General features: G+C 36.8%; 1 protein-coding gene across 50 annotated transcripts in view; it reads left to right on the top strand.

Annotated features, from left to right (window-relative positions):
- The first annotated feature begins 603 nt into the window (after positions 1-603).
- The window catches only part of FIP1L1 (factor interacting with PAPOLA and CPSF1), a 73,501-nt gene continuing 56,511 nt past the window's right edge, over positions 604-17,593 (top strand). For 16 of the 50 annotated variants that reach the window (XM_074040028.1, XM_045393305.2, XM_074040022.1 and 13 more), the window contains exons 1-9: positions 604-883; positions 2,032-2,076; positions 2,184-2,223; positions 8,027-8,084; positions 9,526-9,629; positions 15,558-15,622; positions 16,273-16,380; positions 16,753-16,883; positions 17,174-17,242. In XM_074040028.1, the coding sequence (XP_073896129.1) occupies positions 799-883; positions 2,032-2,076; positions 2,184-2,223; positions 8,027-8,084; positions 9,526-9,629; positions 15,558-15,622; positions 16,273-16,380; positions 16,753-16,883; positions 17,174-17,242 (705 nt within the window). In that variant the 5' untranslated portion in view covers positions 604-798. The remainder of the gene's footprint in view (positions 884-2,031; positions 2,077-2,183; positions 2,224-8,026; positions 8,085-9,525; positions 9,630-15,557; positions 15,623-16,272; positions 16,381-16,752; positions 16,884-17,173; positions 17,243-17,593) is intronic. The other 34 variants (XM_074040032.1, XM_074040025.1, XM_045393298.2 and 31 more) reach the window with 3 other exon arrangements.

Raw genomic sequence — 17,593 nt, 5'->3', positions numbered from 1 at the left:
GTTTTCCCACCAAAACAGTACAACACAGGAAGTAAGTGTATAGGAAATTTCAGAATGATGAACTCCAAACAGGATATGCATCTGTAACAAGGGCTACCTCTGGAGAGAAGGGTAGGGGAACGAGGCTGTCTTTGACCTTGACAGTAATTTATGGTTTTTAACAAGGAGGGTGCATTCTTCATCTATTAGTTTTGCTTTTGTTGGCTGTGAAAATTAATTTTTCAAGAAATAGTACTGTGATTTATTCTCCATTCAGTGAGGAAAGGGAGTGACAGGTGATTCTGTATCAAGGCTGATTAAAGAATAAAAGGTGGCCTTTCGGAAGATTAAAAAGCAAAGAAAAGGTTGAGAAGAAAGAGCACGAAGAGTGGAAGGGAACAATGGTGTACTCGCTAGCAATGGCAATACGGGTTATTAAAGGGAAGGGTGGGGGCGGGGAACCCTGGACTACTCAGGATGCAACGAGAGGAAGCCACGCTAAACAGCAAAGCGGGATCCTAGAGGGGCAGGGCCCACCTCAGCGCGCAGGCGCAACCAGGCCCAGGTGGCCGCCGCCGCGGAAGCGAAGCCACCTATAGACGCCGCGCCGCTTGGGTCTGCTGCGCATGCGCAGGCGGATCCGCGCTGGAGTCTTCATCTTTACCACCGCTGCTGCCGCCTTCCTGGGATTTGAGTCTCGAGCTTTCTTCGTTCGCTCGCCGGCGGGTTCGCGCCCTTCTCGCGCCCCGGGGCTAAGAGGCTGGGAAGGGGTTGGAGGGGGCTGTTGATCGCCGCGTTTAAGTTGCGCTCGGGGCGGCCATGTCGGCCGGCGAGGTCGAGCGCCTAGTGTCGGAGCTGAGCGGCGGGACCGGAGGGGATGAGGAGGAAGAGTGGCTCTATGGCGGTACGGAACTTCCTGTCCCTGTCTCTTTCTCGGGTTCTCTTAGGCCTCCCCTCTTGGCCCTCAAACGGCCGGCGTTCCGGCCCCTCGCGCCGCCCCTTCGGGCCTCTGGTTGGGAGTCCTGTCCGGCCTGACTTAGGCCGAGCGCAGCGTGCGCGTGCCCCCCGCTCCCGCGGCGGTCTCCCGCCTGGCCCAAGCCCACTATACGCACCCACCCTGCGGCGGCCGGGTAGGGCTGGGGGGCTGTGACTGGTCCCGGCCCCCGGCTTCGCCGTGCTTTCCCTGGGGCGTCTCGGTCGCCTCGCTGCTGCGCTCTTTACCCTTGTTTTTTTCTGTCGATTCTGAGGTGGTGGTTTTTTGTGTCTGTTTTTGCCCCGTGGCCTTAGGGTGCCCTTCCTGTCCCTTCTTTCAGAAACAGTCATTCTGTAATAATAGCGAAATAAAGTTAATGCTGTACAACTAACGTCTTGTTTCTTGATGGTCAGTTTGTATGGAATGCACCTGCAAGGGTACCTCCTTGTCTGAAAGTCGTGCTTTAAAAATAATTAATTAAGAGAGAGAGAGAGAGAAAGATGGCCCATAAAGAAAACCCTGAATGTCTCCTGTATTAAGGTGAAGTTTTTCTTTTTTAAGAGACTGCCGTTTAACCTACATCATGGAGGTATCTCATGACCCTTCGGCTTATAGTTTTCAGTGTCATCTCATATATTTCTTTTTCTCAAAATAAATTTAATGCATCATGTACTTCTCTCTAGAAGGGACATCTGGTTTTTAACTTTCGTTAATTCACAATCCCTTCTTGCCTGTTACACCAGATTTGAAACTTAATGTTTGTTCCTTGCCTAAAACATACATTCTTGATTGTCTTTAGAATAGAACAGTAAAAGTGCACATTGGGCACCACGCAGGTCCTTGATGATGTAACTTTGATAAACTTGTAAAAAAAAAAAAAATTATCTTTGGTGGCAAGATTTAGCATTAGTCTTTGAAATGTGAATGTGTAGGATTTCTTTTACAAAGATCTGGAAATCTTCAGTACCTCTTAAGTTTAAGCTTATTTTTATACCAGTAAAGTCTGATTTTTTTTTTTCCATAAAATACGTATCTTGTTAAGTAATTATAAGGTGATCTAACTTTGGATGTGCTTATAGGCCCATGGGACGTGCATGTGCACAGTGATTTGACAAAGGACCTAGGTTAGTGCTTGTGATGATCACTTCAGATTTTCATAATACTAGTTTCTTTAAGAGTGGTTTCTTTATTTTGTTTGCTTATTTATTTATTTGTTTATTTTACTTGGTAGATGAAAATGAAGTTGAAAGGCCAGAAGAAGAAAATGCCAGGTTAGTGAAATTTTCTGTTGATGCCTATTACACAGATTGTGTGATACAATGGTTCTGTCAGTTGTCAAAATTATTTTCTTACAATCATTGGCGTCATTACAACACTTACAACATTTTGGAGGACATCGAATCCTTTAAAGGTTTTTCCAGTTTCAGGACCTAATCTTATGCCAATTCTGTTTGTTGATAGTTTAAAGGACAAAGTTTTTGAACTTAGGATTGGACTGATTTTACACTGTTAAGTAACTTGTTACTCTTAAGTGACTTCAGTAGTGAAGTATACAGTATAATCATTAAGCTACCGATAAAAATATTTTAACTTAATTGAAAATGTTTTTAAGTAAATCAGGAACACTCCAAACTACTGCTTTTCCAGTTTATTAACATTTTTGATGGTATAATGGCACTTTGGTTGTAATTTCAATGCTATGTATTATTTACATTCAAAATGTAATTAGCTGATTTGTTATAAGATTGATTTCTTTGTTAGATTATAAGAAAGATGTAAGTATTTGATTATAGAACATATACAGGGAGTCAGAATTTTACCCCGAATTTCAGAAAACAACCCATGCAAAGAAGTACATGGAGATGTCGGCTTTACCCTGACCACTTGCATTAGTGTCAGTAATGGAGAGGTAGATAGAAGATTTTAAAGAATATTTGGGTTTAAAAAGTGGAAGATATACCACTTCATACCGAGTAAGCTGCAATCAAAGATAAAACAGGTGTTGGTGAGGATATGGAGAAATAAAACCCTCATACACTTCTGGTGGGATTGTAAAATGGTGCAGCTGCTTTGAAGAACAGCCTGACCATTTTCTCCAATGGTGAAACATGGAGTTACCATATGAGCCCTCCACCTTAGAGAAATGAAAAACATTCACACAAAAACTTGTACGTGAATATTCATAGCAGCATTGTTAATAGAAAATGGAAAAAAAAACCTCGCAGCTGCATCAACTGATGAATGGGTAGATTAAGTGTGTTATATCCATACAGTGGAATGTTATTTGGCAGGGAAAATAAAATGAAGTACTGGTAGATGTTACAATATGGGTGAACCTTGCAAATATGCAAGTGAAGCCGGTCCATAGAGACAGATTACTGGTTGCTAAGAGTTGGGTGAGTGATTGCTAATGTATACAGAGTTCCTTTTGGGAGTGATGCATATATTCTGGAATTAGATAGTTGTGATGGTTGGACTATGTGAACATATTAAAACTCAGTGGTCCTGTTTGAATGGATAGATTGTGTAATATGTGAATTGCATCTCAAAGCTGTTAACAACAAAAAATGAATAGAGGGAAAAAGTGAGAAATGGAAGTAGAAATAGCTTAGGAGGATCTGAAACTACAGTTCAACTTCCTTACCCAAAAAATCCCCTATAGTCTTTTCACTCATTGATATATTATCTGAAATGTTATTTCATTTTAAAATTTATGTGTTCAACTCATTTCCTAATTCAGATCTCAACCACAAAGTTGAGATTAGTTTTAATTTATGTTATGAATGTGATTGAATATTTCTTTATATCCATTCCTTCAGTTGGTCAAGAAATTAATTACAGGGTATAGTTTTACAATCAAATATATTTCTCTCCATGATCATCTTTATCCCATTGAATTTTATTTTTTTATTTTTTATTTATTTTATTTATTTATTATTATTATACTTTAAGTTCTAGGCTACATGTGCATAACGTGCAGGTTTGTTACATATGTATACTTGTGCCATGTTGGTGTGCTGCACCCATGAACTCGTCATTTACATCAGGTGTAACTCCCAGTGCAATCCCTCCCCCTTCCCCCCTCCCCATGATAGGCCCCGGTGTGTGATGTCCCCCTTCCCGAGTCCAAGTGATCTCATTGTTCAGTTCCCACCTATGAGTGAGAACATGCCGTGTTTGGTTTTCTGTTCTTGTGATAGTTTTCTAAGAATGATGGTTTCCAGCTGCATCCATGTCCCTACAAAGGACACAAACTCATTCTTTTTTATGGCTGCATAGTATTCCATGGTGTATATGTGCCACATTTTCTTAATCCAGTCTGTCACTGATGGACATTTGGGTTGATTCCAAGTCTTTGCTATTGTGAATAGTGCTGCAATAAACATACGTGTGCATGTGTCTTTATAGCAGCATGATTTATAATCCTTTGGATATATACCCAGTAATGGGATGGCTGGGTCATATGGTACATCTAGTTCTAGATCCTTGAGGAATCGCCATACTGTTTTCCATAATGGTTGAACTAGTTTACAATCCCACCAACAATGTAAAAGTGTTCCTATTTCTCCACATCCTCTCCAGCATCTGTTGTTTCCTGACTTTTTAATGATTCCCATTCTAACTGGTGTGAGATGGTATCTCATTGTGGTTTTGATTTGCATTTCTCTGATGGCCAGTGATGATGAGCATTTTTTCATGTGTCTGTTGGCTGTATGAATGTCTTCTTTTGAGAAGTGTCTGTTCATATCCTTTGCCCACTTTTTGATGGGGTTGTTTGTTTTTTTCTTGTAAATTTGTTTGAGTTCTTTGTAGGTTCTGGATATTAGCCCTTTGTCAGATGAGTAGATTGCAAAAATTTTCTCCCATTCTGTAGGTTGCCTGTTTACTCTGATGGTATTTTCTTTTGCTGTGCAGAAGCTCTTTAGTTTAATGAGATCCCATTTGTCAATTTTGGCTTTTGCTGCCGTTGCTTTTGATGTTTTAGACATGAAGTCTTTGCCCATGCCTATGTCCTGAATGGTACTACCTAGGTTTTCCTCTAGGGTTTTTATGGTATTAGGTCTAACATTTAAGTCTCTAATCCATGTTGAATTAATTTTCGTATAAGGAGTAAGGAAAGGATCCAGTTTCAGCTTTCTACTTATGGCTAGCCAATTTTCCCAGCACCATTTATTCAATAGGGAATCCTTTCCCCATTTCTTGTTTCTCTCAGGTTTGTCAAAGATCAGATGGCTGTAGATGTGTGGTATTATTTCTGAGGACTCTGTTCTGTTCCATTGGTCTATATCTCTGTTTTGGTACCAGTACCATGCTGTTTTGGTTACTGTAGCCTTGTAGTATAGTTTGAAGTCAGGTAGTGTGATGCCTCCAGCTTTGTTCTTTTGACTTAGGATTGTCTTGGAGATGCGGGCTCTTTTTTGGTTCCATATGAACTTTAAAGCAGTTTTTTCCAATTCTGTGAAGAAAGTCATTGGTAGCTTGATGGGGATGGCATTGAATCTATAAATAACCGTGGGCAGTATGGCCATTTTCATGATATTGATTCTTCCTATCCATGAGCATGGTATGTTCTTCCATTTGTTTGTGTCCTCTGATTTCACTGAGCAATGGTTTGTAGTTCTCCTTGAAGAGGTCCTTTACATCCCTTGTACCTAGGTATTTTATTCTCTTTGAAGCAATTGTGAATGGAAGTTCATTTCATGATTTGGCTCTCTGTTTGTCTGTTACTGGTGTATAAGAATGCTTGTGATTTTTGCACATTAATTTTGTATCCTGAGACTTTGCTGAAGTTGCTTATCAGCTTAAGGAGATTTTGGGCTGAGACAATGGGATTTTCTAAATATACAATCATGTCATCTGCAAAGAGGGACAATTTGACTTCTTTTCCTAACTGAATACCCTTGATTTCTTTCTCTTGCCTGATTGCCCTAGCCAGAACTTCCAACACTATGTTGAATAGGAGTGGTGAGAGAGGGCATCCCTGTCTTGTGCCAGTTTTCAAAGGGAATTTTTCCAGTATGATATTGGCTGTGGGTTTGTCATAAATAGCTCTTATTATTTTGAGGTACGTTATTTGAAAATCTTATTTTCTGATCAAACGTTCTTTAATTTTAATTCTGCAATACGCAACTTGCTGAAATTTATTGGAGGGAACCTTCTACTTTCCCTGAGTCTCACTGTCAACATAGCTTTATATTTCTTTCTACAACTTCATTTGGGGAGCCATTGAGTTGATTTCATCCTATGGGGGAGAAAACAAATTCCTTTCCAGTGTTATTTTTCTAGAAAAAGCTTAAAATTTTATCATGTTTCTAACATTCTCATGGTGATAGAAAATTAAAACTTCTAAAAGAGTAGGCCTATTGAAGAAAGGAACTCTGCCAAACATACTGCTATCTGGCTTGGTACATCACTGCATTGCTCTACCTAAGTTCCTGCTGTTAGAATTTGCCCCAGTTTCCTACTGACAGGCTCATTGCTGAAGCCCCTGTTTTTCTTAAATATTGCATTACAGTCTCCAATTGTGTTATATCTACCCAAGTTTTGACTAAAGAAAGGATACTGTTTTGTGACATAGAAAGCAAATGGGACTTGTTTCTGGCTACCGAGAAGCTTATTTCAGCAGGAGGTAAATGTACTGAACAATTACAGCTGTATATTTGTTTTCTTGAAGCAAGCAGTGGAACAATGAAAATTTAACAGTTAGGTTTTGACTTTTTATCTTTCATTTTGCTTTATTTGGTGATTGTGGTATAAAATGCCCCTGTAAAGATCAAATTGATTTACATAGAAACTACCCAACAGAAAGTGCAGTTTAGAAGAGATTAGCAGAAATCTAATGAAAAGTGCTCTGAACTGTGTCAACATCTGGACATTTTTGTTAAGAATGCTACTAAATAATTTAGAAAGTTGGGCCAAATCAGCTACTTGCTTTGTACTTCAATTTTCTTATCTGTGAAATGAGGTGATGGTTAATTCCCACTGTTGAAATTTTAATTACTAAAAAATGTAAGAAACCAATTACGTTATGGTACTGGAAGTGTTATTTGCTGGTAAATGACCATATGCTTGAGTTTCATGGGAATGTGAATGTTTTATTGTTGCATACCAGTTTTGTTGTGAAAAGACAAGTTCAAGTATTAACTGGTCTTAAAGTAATTACTTTTAACATTCATGAGAATTAGCTCCTTATTAATATCGAATTGGAGAACAGCCTTGAATGAAGATACTTTTTTTAATCTTAAAATTTTATTTTTTATTCAATAAAGGACGTATCTTCAATAAGATTGATAACACAGAGAACCAAGAAGAAGCGTGTATGTTAACTGAATACTGAAAGAGTTAATGTGATTATACCACAAATCTGAGTTCTTGAACACCAAGGAAAAGAGGAAACTGTATTACGTAGGTCTGGGTAGTGATAGTAGTAGTACATGGTACACAGTGGATGTTCAGTAAAGATTTAGGATAATTAAAATTGATTAAGTTTGTCATATAGTTTTAAAATGTGTAAAAAGCTTGAATTTCAGCCCACCATCAAATTATAAATCATTAATTGCGTTCTTTTTTTTTTTTTTTTTTTGAGACAGCCTCTCACTCTTGCCCAGGCTAGAGTGCAGTGGCATGATCACAGCAACCTCCACCTCCCAGGTTCAAGCCATTGTCTGCCTCACCCTCCGAGTAGCTGGTTTTACAGGCGCCCACCACAATGCCTGGCTAATTTTTTTTTTTATGTTTTTAGTAGAGGTGGGGGTTTTATCATCTTGGCTAGGCTGGTCTTGAACTCCTGACCTCATGATCCACCCGCCTCAGCCTCCCAAAGTGCTGGGAGTACAGGTGTGAGCTCCCGCGCCCAGCCTGGCATTTGCATTCTACTTACAATGTTGAGTACTTGTTTTATGCAAGTTACTAGAAATAACAGGGAATACGACAGTCAGATTTTACCATTACTGTCTCCAGTGGAGACAATAATTTTAGGGACTTTATTAGATGTAGCTTAGAAATACTAATATAACCTATCTGCACTTCGGAAGAGTAATGCCTGATGTGTATACTTATTTTTGTTGTTTGTAGTGCTAATCCTCCATCTGGAATTGAAGATGAAACTGCCGAAAATGGTGTACCAAAACCGGTAACATAAGGCTTTGAAATCCAGTTACTTTCCAGATACAAATCTTTATCAATAGCTTCACAGTTTACGTAGAAAACAAGCTGACATTTTACATTACCTTCAGTATCCTGTGTTATGTGACCCTTTCTTATGTCTCCTACTGCATCTGGTGCTATCAAAAACATATATAGGAATTAGCAAGGAGGAAAAGAAATAGTAGAAAGACGTCAGAGGAAAATAGTATGTGCAAAGGCTTGATGTTTATTGCTTTCAAGGAACTGAATGGTTATAAATCTACTGAATATAGTGTGCCTGGTTTTCAGAGCAAGTTTTGAGTCCCACAGCCTTTGAATGTTGTGATTTTTTAGCAGTGCTTTTTAATGTATGTGACAGTCCCTGACTGCATGCCTGCATGCCTTTGATACTTTGTGAGGTGAACGTATCACTGGTCCTATGAATATTTGTACATTTTAATCCTATAAAAAGAAGGAAGTTACTGTTCTGCAAGTTTGTAGTTGTGTACAAAAAGTATTTTGCATATGTCATCTAGTTATTTACTATGATGTGATTAAGCACAAAATAGCCTTTAAGAGCCAAAGTAAAATCTTCACAAATGTAGAATTTGCATGTAGGGCCTCTTCTAGGTATACAAGAATACCAAGAATAATTGAGCGTCTACTTAACTATTTGGTACTTCTTATGTTTTGGGTTTTTTTAAATTCTTTAATTGATTTGGTACTTTTTATTTGTGACATTGTGAATCTTAAAATTGTTTTCCTCTTAGATTCTGTTTTTGCCAAGAATTCTCAAATATGTATTTTTTATAGTTTTATTTTGTAGATATCCTAGTAAGTTGCTTTATATCCTTTTTGCAAGAGGGGCAGATATAATAGTAAAAAAGAAATATGAGTTGTTGTTTACCAAAAGGAGATGATGCCAAAAAAGATTTCATTTCTTTATTCATAGTCTTATCCTTTTTATTATGTAGAACATCAAAATTATGAGTTGAAATAGGTGGCAGCATTATAAGCTTGTAACTTTTAAATTATATCTCAAAAAAATACAGAGTGGGGCCGGGCGCAGTGGCTCACACCTGTAATTCCAGCAGTTTGGGAGGCCAAGACGGGTGGATCACCTGAGGTCAGGAGTTTGAGGCCAGCCTGGCCAACATGGTGAAACCCTGTCTCTGCTAAAAATACAAAAATTAGTTGGGCATGGTGGTGGGCATCTGTAATCCTAGTTACTCTAGAGGCTGAGGCGGGAGAATTGCTTGAACCTGGGAGGCGGAGGTTGCAGTGAGCTGAGATCACACCACTGCACTCAAGCCTGGGTGACAAAGTGAGACTCTGTCTCAAGAAAGAAGAAAGAAAAAAAACCAGGGTGGTTACTTTTTTTAGTTATTAGTATTAGATGTTGAAATGGATTATTGAATGTATGTTATAATTTGTTTATGTTCATGTAGAAAGTGACTGAGACTGAAGATGATAGTGATAGTGACAGCGATGATGATGAAGATGATGTTCATGTCACTATAGGAGACATTAAAACGGGAGCACCACAGTATGGGTATGTTATTTTTTAGTAAGTAACAATTGTGTAAATGCTATATAGCAAAGAGAGTGTGCCTATATTAATCTCTCAGTGGTTGATTCCATTGTTTTTATGTTTTTCTATTTTAACATAAAAGGACTCTTGTTAAAGTTTCATCATGAAGATACTTCTTTCCTAAAATAAAGTTAACTGATTAGGCAAAGGTATATGGAAGCAGCAGTTTTTGATCCTGAATTTAAAGTGCTTTTATAAAAGAATTGAGTACTAGGCCAGTCATGGAGGTTCATGCCTGTAATCCCAGGACTTTGGGAGGCTGAGGTGGGTGAATCACCTGAGGTCAAGAGTTCAAGACCAGCCTGACCAGCATGGTGAAACCTCATCTCTACTAAAAATACAAAAATTAGCCAGGCGTGGTGGTGGGTGCCTGTAATCCCAGCTACTCGGGGGCTAAGGCAGGAGAATCACTTGAACCTGGTAGGTGGAGGTTGTAGTGAGCCCAGATCGAGCCACTGCACTCCAGCCTGGATAACAGTGAGACTCTGTCTCAAGGGAAAAAAAAAATACTATAAATTCTTTGTTTTGAATTAGAAATCCTTAAATTGTAATTTGTATCTGTGCTTATTGTTTCGCTTTATTACTTATCCAGACCTGAGTTTAGGTTTTTAATTTTTTTGTCCAATAAAAACAATATCAAAAGTATTTCTTTTTGTTGTTAATAGTGTTTTCAGGTTTTTAATTCTCCTGTAGGCCTTTTAGGCCAATGTTTGTCTCAAATTTTGTGTTCTATAAACTGGACCAAGTGAATGGACTGTCATTGACGCATTGAGCACATAAAGAATCTTACAGAAAGATTGGAAGGGAAATGCATTGAAGTACGAATTGTGATTTAGTTACAATAGGAGAATAAGAGTTAATGTGTTTTGTTTTTCAGATTGGATAGCTTATGCATTGGAAACATAAAATACATTAATTTCACTGTAGTTCATTAAGCAACCTCATCTGGAATCAACCAGTATATACAAAAATATTGTTAAATATTTTATTAGTAGAGTCATTTATTTTCAAAAGTCATTTCAGGAAGCTTAAAGCCAGTTCAGTTATTGTCATAGTCAGTTTTGTATTATAGTAATGATACATGTACCCATGTAATTTTAAAATCCTAGTACCTTTTTAGGGAACAGAGTAAAGAGGCTAGTTTTTCATGTTAGGGGTGCATATTCTAAATGTGCTCCTCATTCTCATTTGGGAAAGTAAATAATTACTTAATGAGAAAGTTGGGCTTATACTGTAGTACTAGTAGGGCTTTCTGCTAATAATAGGCCTTTACTGTCTTTATTATGCAAAAGAAACACTTATTAAAATTGTAATAATTGCATGTTCATTAAATATTATATAAAATTATTTGTACTTGCAAGTTATAGAACAATTTGAAGCAAATGACAATTTTTTGGATTGTGAATGCTACCTTTTTTTGGTAGAAATTGCACGCAAATATTAAATATATGTGGACTTTCGTAGTACCTTACTAAACTTTATTTCTTACAGCAGTTTTTAGTTTTATGCATTGTAATTATGTTTATACATATTTATTACCTTTAGACATTTTAGATTTCTATAGAGTAGAAACCATTGTATTCAAAACTCTTCAAAAAAACAGGAAACTGCTTTATGAATTTTTCTCTTCCTCACATTGCCTTAAATATAGTAAGTGTGCCATAAATGGTTATTGACTAAATAAACTGAATGTTATTTAGTTACAGTTGTCTCTGAAGGTTTTTTCCCCTTAGACATTTGATTATGAAAATTTTCCAATACTCACAAAAGTTGAAGGAATTGACCTGTGACTGCTCATTTACCCATCACCTAGATTATACAATCTGCATTTTGCTTTGTTTGCTTGAACTCATATCCCTCTCTCTATGCCTTTACCCATTTATCAGTTGATTTATTTTTTATTCATTTTATGAATTTCCAAAGTAAAGTACAAGTATTTGTGAAGAGTGTAAAGTTGCTTAACCTCTGTATTTCAGGGTATATCCCTTGAAAACAAAAGTACGTGAGAAAATGAAATTTGATAAACATTTACTTCTGCGCAGCGTTTTCAGAAGCAAATTTAAAGAACAAACTGTGTTAAAGGAATAGTACTGAATTGATTTATTGTAAATTGTTACAGGTTGTTTTTTTTAGGTAACATACCTTTGTTACAAGTTCATTTTATATGTGTGTAAGGTATGGAAAAAACCAAGTCTTAAAGTAGGAATAATTTATCTTGGAAAGTAGTTTGTTACCTATCTCTGTGAGATTCATCCATTTATATACTCAATAAATACTTTTTAAAGGCATAATTTATTTGGCACTGTGTTAAGTAGCAAAGATAATGTGCCTTTATTAAACCATCTATGATCATTCCATTATTATATTTTTTTTACATTTACCATGCTACAAAAGAACTCTTGGTAAAATCATGATGAAATTTCCTGGAGTCAACAAATTAGATAGAGTTACATGAAAGCAGCAATTTTTTTATTTGTGAATGTATTAATTGATGAGAATACAAGAAGTTATTATTTTCCAGAGGTAGTGAGGAAAACAGACATGTGAGTAAATATTTTCAGTGCAGCATAAGTGCTACAATAGAAACATGTACAAAGTGATTAGAAAAGTTTGAGAGGAGAGTTGCTGAAAGCCTACAGGTATTGAAGAGAAGATCCCAGAGGTGACATTTGAATTTGAATAGTTTTTGAGATGGGAGACAGTGGTTTTTAGGTGGAGGACACTGCTTAAAAATAAATGTAGTAGATGCATGGCTTGGAGGCAGTACATGGCTGGAGGATAAGGTAGATGAAAAGAGATGGTTGAAATCACTTATGAAAGGAGTTAGGATGCATTTGCTATGTCTTTGTAGACCTTGCAAGGTTGTCCAACCAGCCGACGTTATGTTGTTGTTGTTGTTGTTGTTGTTGTTGTTCTGTTTTGGTTTGTTTTAGGCTTTTAGCTGCCCAGAGCCGTGGTTTTTAGTTTCTGTCTCCAGTGATAAGTGGAAAAGAGGGTTGATGAAGGGGCTTTACTGGCCTAACCAGAACAGAAACTGAGGACCTATGACTGTATTCTCTCACTTAGACACCCCGATTAGGTTTTTAGATAGATTATATTATTTGAAAAGGTATTACCTTTAGACACTTTAGATTTCTATAGAGTAGAAACTATTGTAGCATCAGTAGTTGAGATGGGTTAGATGGAGAGACATTGACTAATAGATGTGAAGTAGTTGTCCAGGTGAGATGATAATCTAGACTAAGGCAGCAGTAGTAGAGAGATGAATGGGAAAATAGTATATTTGAATATTTGAGAAACAAATATAGTCAGGCATGTGGTATACACCTGTAGTCCCATGGACTTGGGAGGCTGAGGTAGGAGGATCGCTTGAGCCTTGGAGTTTCAGGGCAGCCTGGGCCATATAGTAAGATCTTGTCTCAAAGAATAAAAAGAAAGAAATAACAAATAACATGGGTAACTGGTTGGTTGTGGATGGAGGAGGAGATAAAGGGACTTAAAGATTTCTAGAGCAGTTAATTGGGTCCAGGTGGGCGCTACTCCTCCCACCTCCCACAAAATAGATTCATTTGATATGTTTATTTTGAAATTCCTATAGAAAATCCAAGTATAGGATCTAGCATTTAGAGTGATCTGAGAGTTCATGGGGATCTATTGGACATTATATCAAATTTGCCTCTGCAAATTTTCATACCACTAAGCTTCTCTACGCAGAATGAATACAAAGGCTTGTGGCTTGAAAAAGAAAAATGATGTTTTAAAAGGCAGAATGGGGAATAGAAAGTAGCTAGATGGAAAGCAAAGAAGCTCATCTATTGAAGACTTAGGGCTAAGCCTTTTATAAAAATGCCATTTTATTCTATAGCAGTCCTGTAAGAGAACAGTTTAGAGAAAATCCTTGATTTTTCTACATTTGTAGAAAAATCATGTACATCATATGTAGATAGCACTAAGTCACTTTTGCTGAATTTGGATTGTTAAAATGTAAACATCGTGAAGGCAGGGACCAAATTTGTCCAGCTCCTCATACTTTTTCCTTAGCCTAGAATCATACCTGACATGGTTTTGGTGCTCAGTAAGCATTACATGAATTAATCAGTCTATAAAGTGATTATTTCAAGTTGGTGATGATAATACTGCTTGACAGTAATATTTGGTCCACTTTGTAATTGCATTTCTAGCTGTGAAGCTACAATTATTTGATACAATTACTTAAACATTTTATTGCATTTACATTTTTCTTTTTTAAGTGGAAAAGAAAAATGACAGTGCAAATGTAACTCAACCTAAGTCTTATATTTAGTACATTAGAGACAAAAGATGGAAGTAATTATTATTAGACCCAAAGCAGTGAATCTAAAGTCCAGATGGCTGAACTTCTGAGAGAAAAGAACCAAATATGCCACATGAATATAATGTGAGAAATATATCATTGAAAATACCTATGACTTGAGGTCTTACTGGTATCTTTTTTTTTTTTTTTTTTTTTGAGACGGAGTCTCGCTCTGTGGCCCAGACTGGAGTGCAGTGGCGTGTTCTCGGCTCACTGCAAGCTCTGCCTCCTGGGTTCATGCCATTGCCCTGCCTCAGCCTCCTGAGTAGCCGGGACTACAGGTGCCCGCCACCACGCCTGGCTAATTTTTTCTATTTTTTAGTAGAGAGGGGGTTTCACCGTATTAGCCAGGATGGTCTCGATCTCCTGACCTCGTGATTTGCCCATCTCAGCCTCCCAAAGTGCTGGGATTACAGGTGTGAGCCATCACCTGCCGTCTTACTGATATCTTTTTGTTCAGTGGGAATTGGTCCTTCTTTGCCCATTCCTGTTTTCTTCTAATTTCCCTAGTAACAGAAAAGTCTATTTTAATTAGTATATTTGATAATACATATATAAGAATCCATTATATAAAAAAAGTAAAGAACTATCTGTAACCCCTTACAGAAAATTTATATGAGGCTCATTTATACAAGTATAAATGCAATGAAATATTCAAATAATTATATACGAGTCTTAGATGTCTTGGCCAAGATTACACTAACAACTGACAAAACATTTGAATGTGGATTGGTCCAACTTCAGAAATTTTTTTCTTTATCACTGTGTATTATATTACATCTAAAAAGGTGCAGCTTAATACTTTTTTCAAATATATGCATTCATGTAACTACAACCAGATCAAGATACGAAACATAATTGGCATCCTAGAAGTTTCTCTCATTTTTCCTCTTGGTCATTAACCACCCACCACCGGTAAACACTGTTCTGCTTTCATGCTAGACTTATTTTTGAATTTCATGACAATAAATTTCTATTATGAACTCCATGAATGGTTGAAAAAGGATTTATTAACAATATCAACTGCGGGAAGAACTGAAAGGCCACTGGATTTAACAACAAGTTGGAGGAATTTTACTTATGCTTAAGATTGCTGTATGTGTAATAACTGGCAGGCAAGGAAATGAAGAAAAGGGGTATAAACTATGTTTCCCTTCTTAGCCTTATTTCTTGTGAAGTTTGTTACAGTAGAATGTTGAGTTAGTGGCAAAGAGATTTTTGAAATGGAAACAAGTCAGTTTTTTTTTTTTAATGTTTTTGCCTTTTATTGAGCAGGTGACTTTAGAAACTAGTTTAAAATGTTTTTTAAAATGTGTATTAGCTGGGCACGGTGACTCACTCTTGTAATCTCAGCATTTTGGGAAGCCAAGGCGGGAGGATTGCTTGAGCTCAGGAGTTCGAGACCAGCCTGGACGACATGCTGTGAGATCTCATCTATCCAAAATTTAAAAAATAAAAATAGAAATTATAAAAAATAGAAAAATAAAAATAGAAATATTACTGCTTTGTTTAAGCTTTTCAGGATAATTTTTGGTTTTTTGTTTGTTTGTTTTTAGGAGTTATGGTACAGCACCTGTAAATCTTAACATCAAGACAGGAGGAAGAGTTTATGGAACTACAGGTAAAGTTTGTATTTTCTGTTGCATCAGTAGAGAAATAAGGCACATATCTTAAATAGGTCTTAATCACTCTTTTTTTAGTGGGACACAGAGTCTGACTTTGTCACCCAGACTGGAGTACAGTGGCGCAATCTTAATTCACTGCACCCTCCATCTTCCAGGCTCAAACCATCCTCCCACTTCACCTTCTCAAATAGCTGGGACTGTGGGCGTGCACCACCATGCTTGGCCAATTTTTGTGTTTTTATGTAGAGACCGGGTCTCGCCATGTTGTTCAGGCTGGTTTCGAACTTTTGAGCTTAAGTGATCTGCCTGCCTTGGCCTCCCAGACTGTTGGGATTCCAAGTGTGCGCTGCTGCGCCTGGCCAAGGTGATAATATAATAGCTCTTTTTAAAGGTAATTTTTGACCATACATCACAGGGACTGGTAAATTTTTTCTGTAAATAGTCCAGTAGCACATATTTTAGGCTCTGCTTTGTTTGGAATGCTTGCCAGGTTTTTTGCCAGGGATAGTAAAAAAATGTTTGTTTTCTGTTTGTGTGTATATGTGTGCCAGGAATAGTAAAAAGGTGTTTATATCTTCTGTTTGTCTATGGTATGTCCCAGCTTCTTGCAAGTGTAGCTCCTTCATTTTGTAATTTTATAAAACAGGAACAAAAGTCAAAGGAGTAGACCTTGATGCACCTGGAAGCATTAATGGAGTTCCACTTTTAGAGGTAGATTTGGATTCTTTTGAAGATAAACCATGGCGTAAACCTGGTAAGACTGTTGTGGATTATATTAATTTCAATATTTTTAGTGTGAAGTCATCAGAAAATTTTTTGAGCATCAATTTAGAATTTTATTTTTTCATTATAATTTTAATTGTCTTAAGCAAATGATGAGTAATAGTGACTTGGATTATTAAATCTTACTGGCGGCCTCATATTACTTAAAATGTAGACTTTATTATAATGACATTTCTAAAGGAAATAATTTGATCAAAAATTTTATAGTCTTTTTGCCACCATAAATGATAGAGTGATAACTGATAGAAGTCTAAATTTATATTTTTATAGTTTAGTATATTTTTGATGCTGCATAAAAATAGAGCTGAAATATTTGTACACTAAAGATGTGTTTTATCTTTAGGTGCTGATCTTTCTGATTATTTTAATTATGGGTTTAATGAAGATACCTGGAAAGCTTACTGTGAAAAACAAAAGAGGATACGAATGGGACTTGAAGTTATACCAGTAACTTCTACTACAAATAAAATTACGGTAATTAAGAAATACTCCGGAATACCCTTGGCTTGTCTACCGTCCCACTTTTACTCCCCAAATAAATCACTTCCCTATAAAAGTGGTTAAATGATATAACGATAGTTTAAAAATTCCATTTTGTTTACCATGTTTGTTTTTCCCTTCCCTCCCTTTTAGAGTTTTGTATTAATGATTATCTGATGTTCTTACTTTCAAATCACAGACTAGCCACAGCTAGTTTGTCTTTATATGGCCTATTAATTAAATATTATGTGGTATCTTAATGGGGAATATGTTATTTAACTTAGGCCGAAGACTGTACTATGGAAGTTACACCAGGTGCAGAGATCCAAGATGGCAGATTCAATCTTTTTAAGGTGAATTTTAGTAAATTATCCTTGGTTGCTCTCATTTTTTGTTCTTGAGTCTGCTCCCATACCACTACTCAAGGGACAAGATTAAAGTGGAAATAGCTACCTTTTTTCCAAACCTTCAGCTTCCTGGTGACTTACAAATTTGCTGATTGTTGTTTTATCTCCACTTTTGCAAGCATGTGAATTTATAGCCTATTATACTAACAAATGCCAAGTAAAACTGTTCTTTGCTATATGTTGTGATTTCATTTTGAGTTGTAATACGTGTTTGTAGGATAGAAAAGTTAGTGGCAACAGATTAAGCTCTCATTGTAGATAATACTCTAATCTTTATCAACAGAATTGGAGACTTTT

This window comes from Macaca fascicularis, chromosome 5 (genome assembly GCF_037993035.2).
Source record: "Macaca fascicularis isolate 582-1 chromosome 5, T2T-MFA8v1.1".
Lineage (NCBI taxonomy): Eukaryota > Metazoa > Chordata > Mammalia > Primates > Cercopithecidae > Macaca > Macaca fascicularis.
Note: the sequence above shows the minus strand (reverse complement) of the source record. Positions and strands in the feature narration are given on the sequence as shown.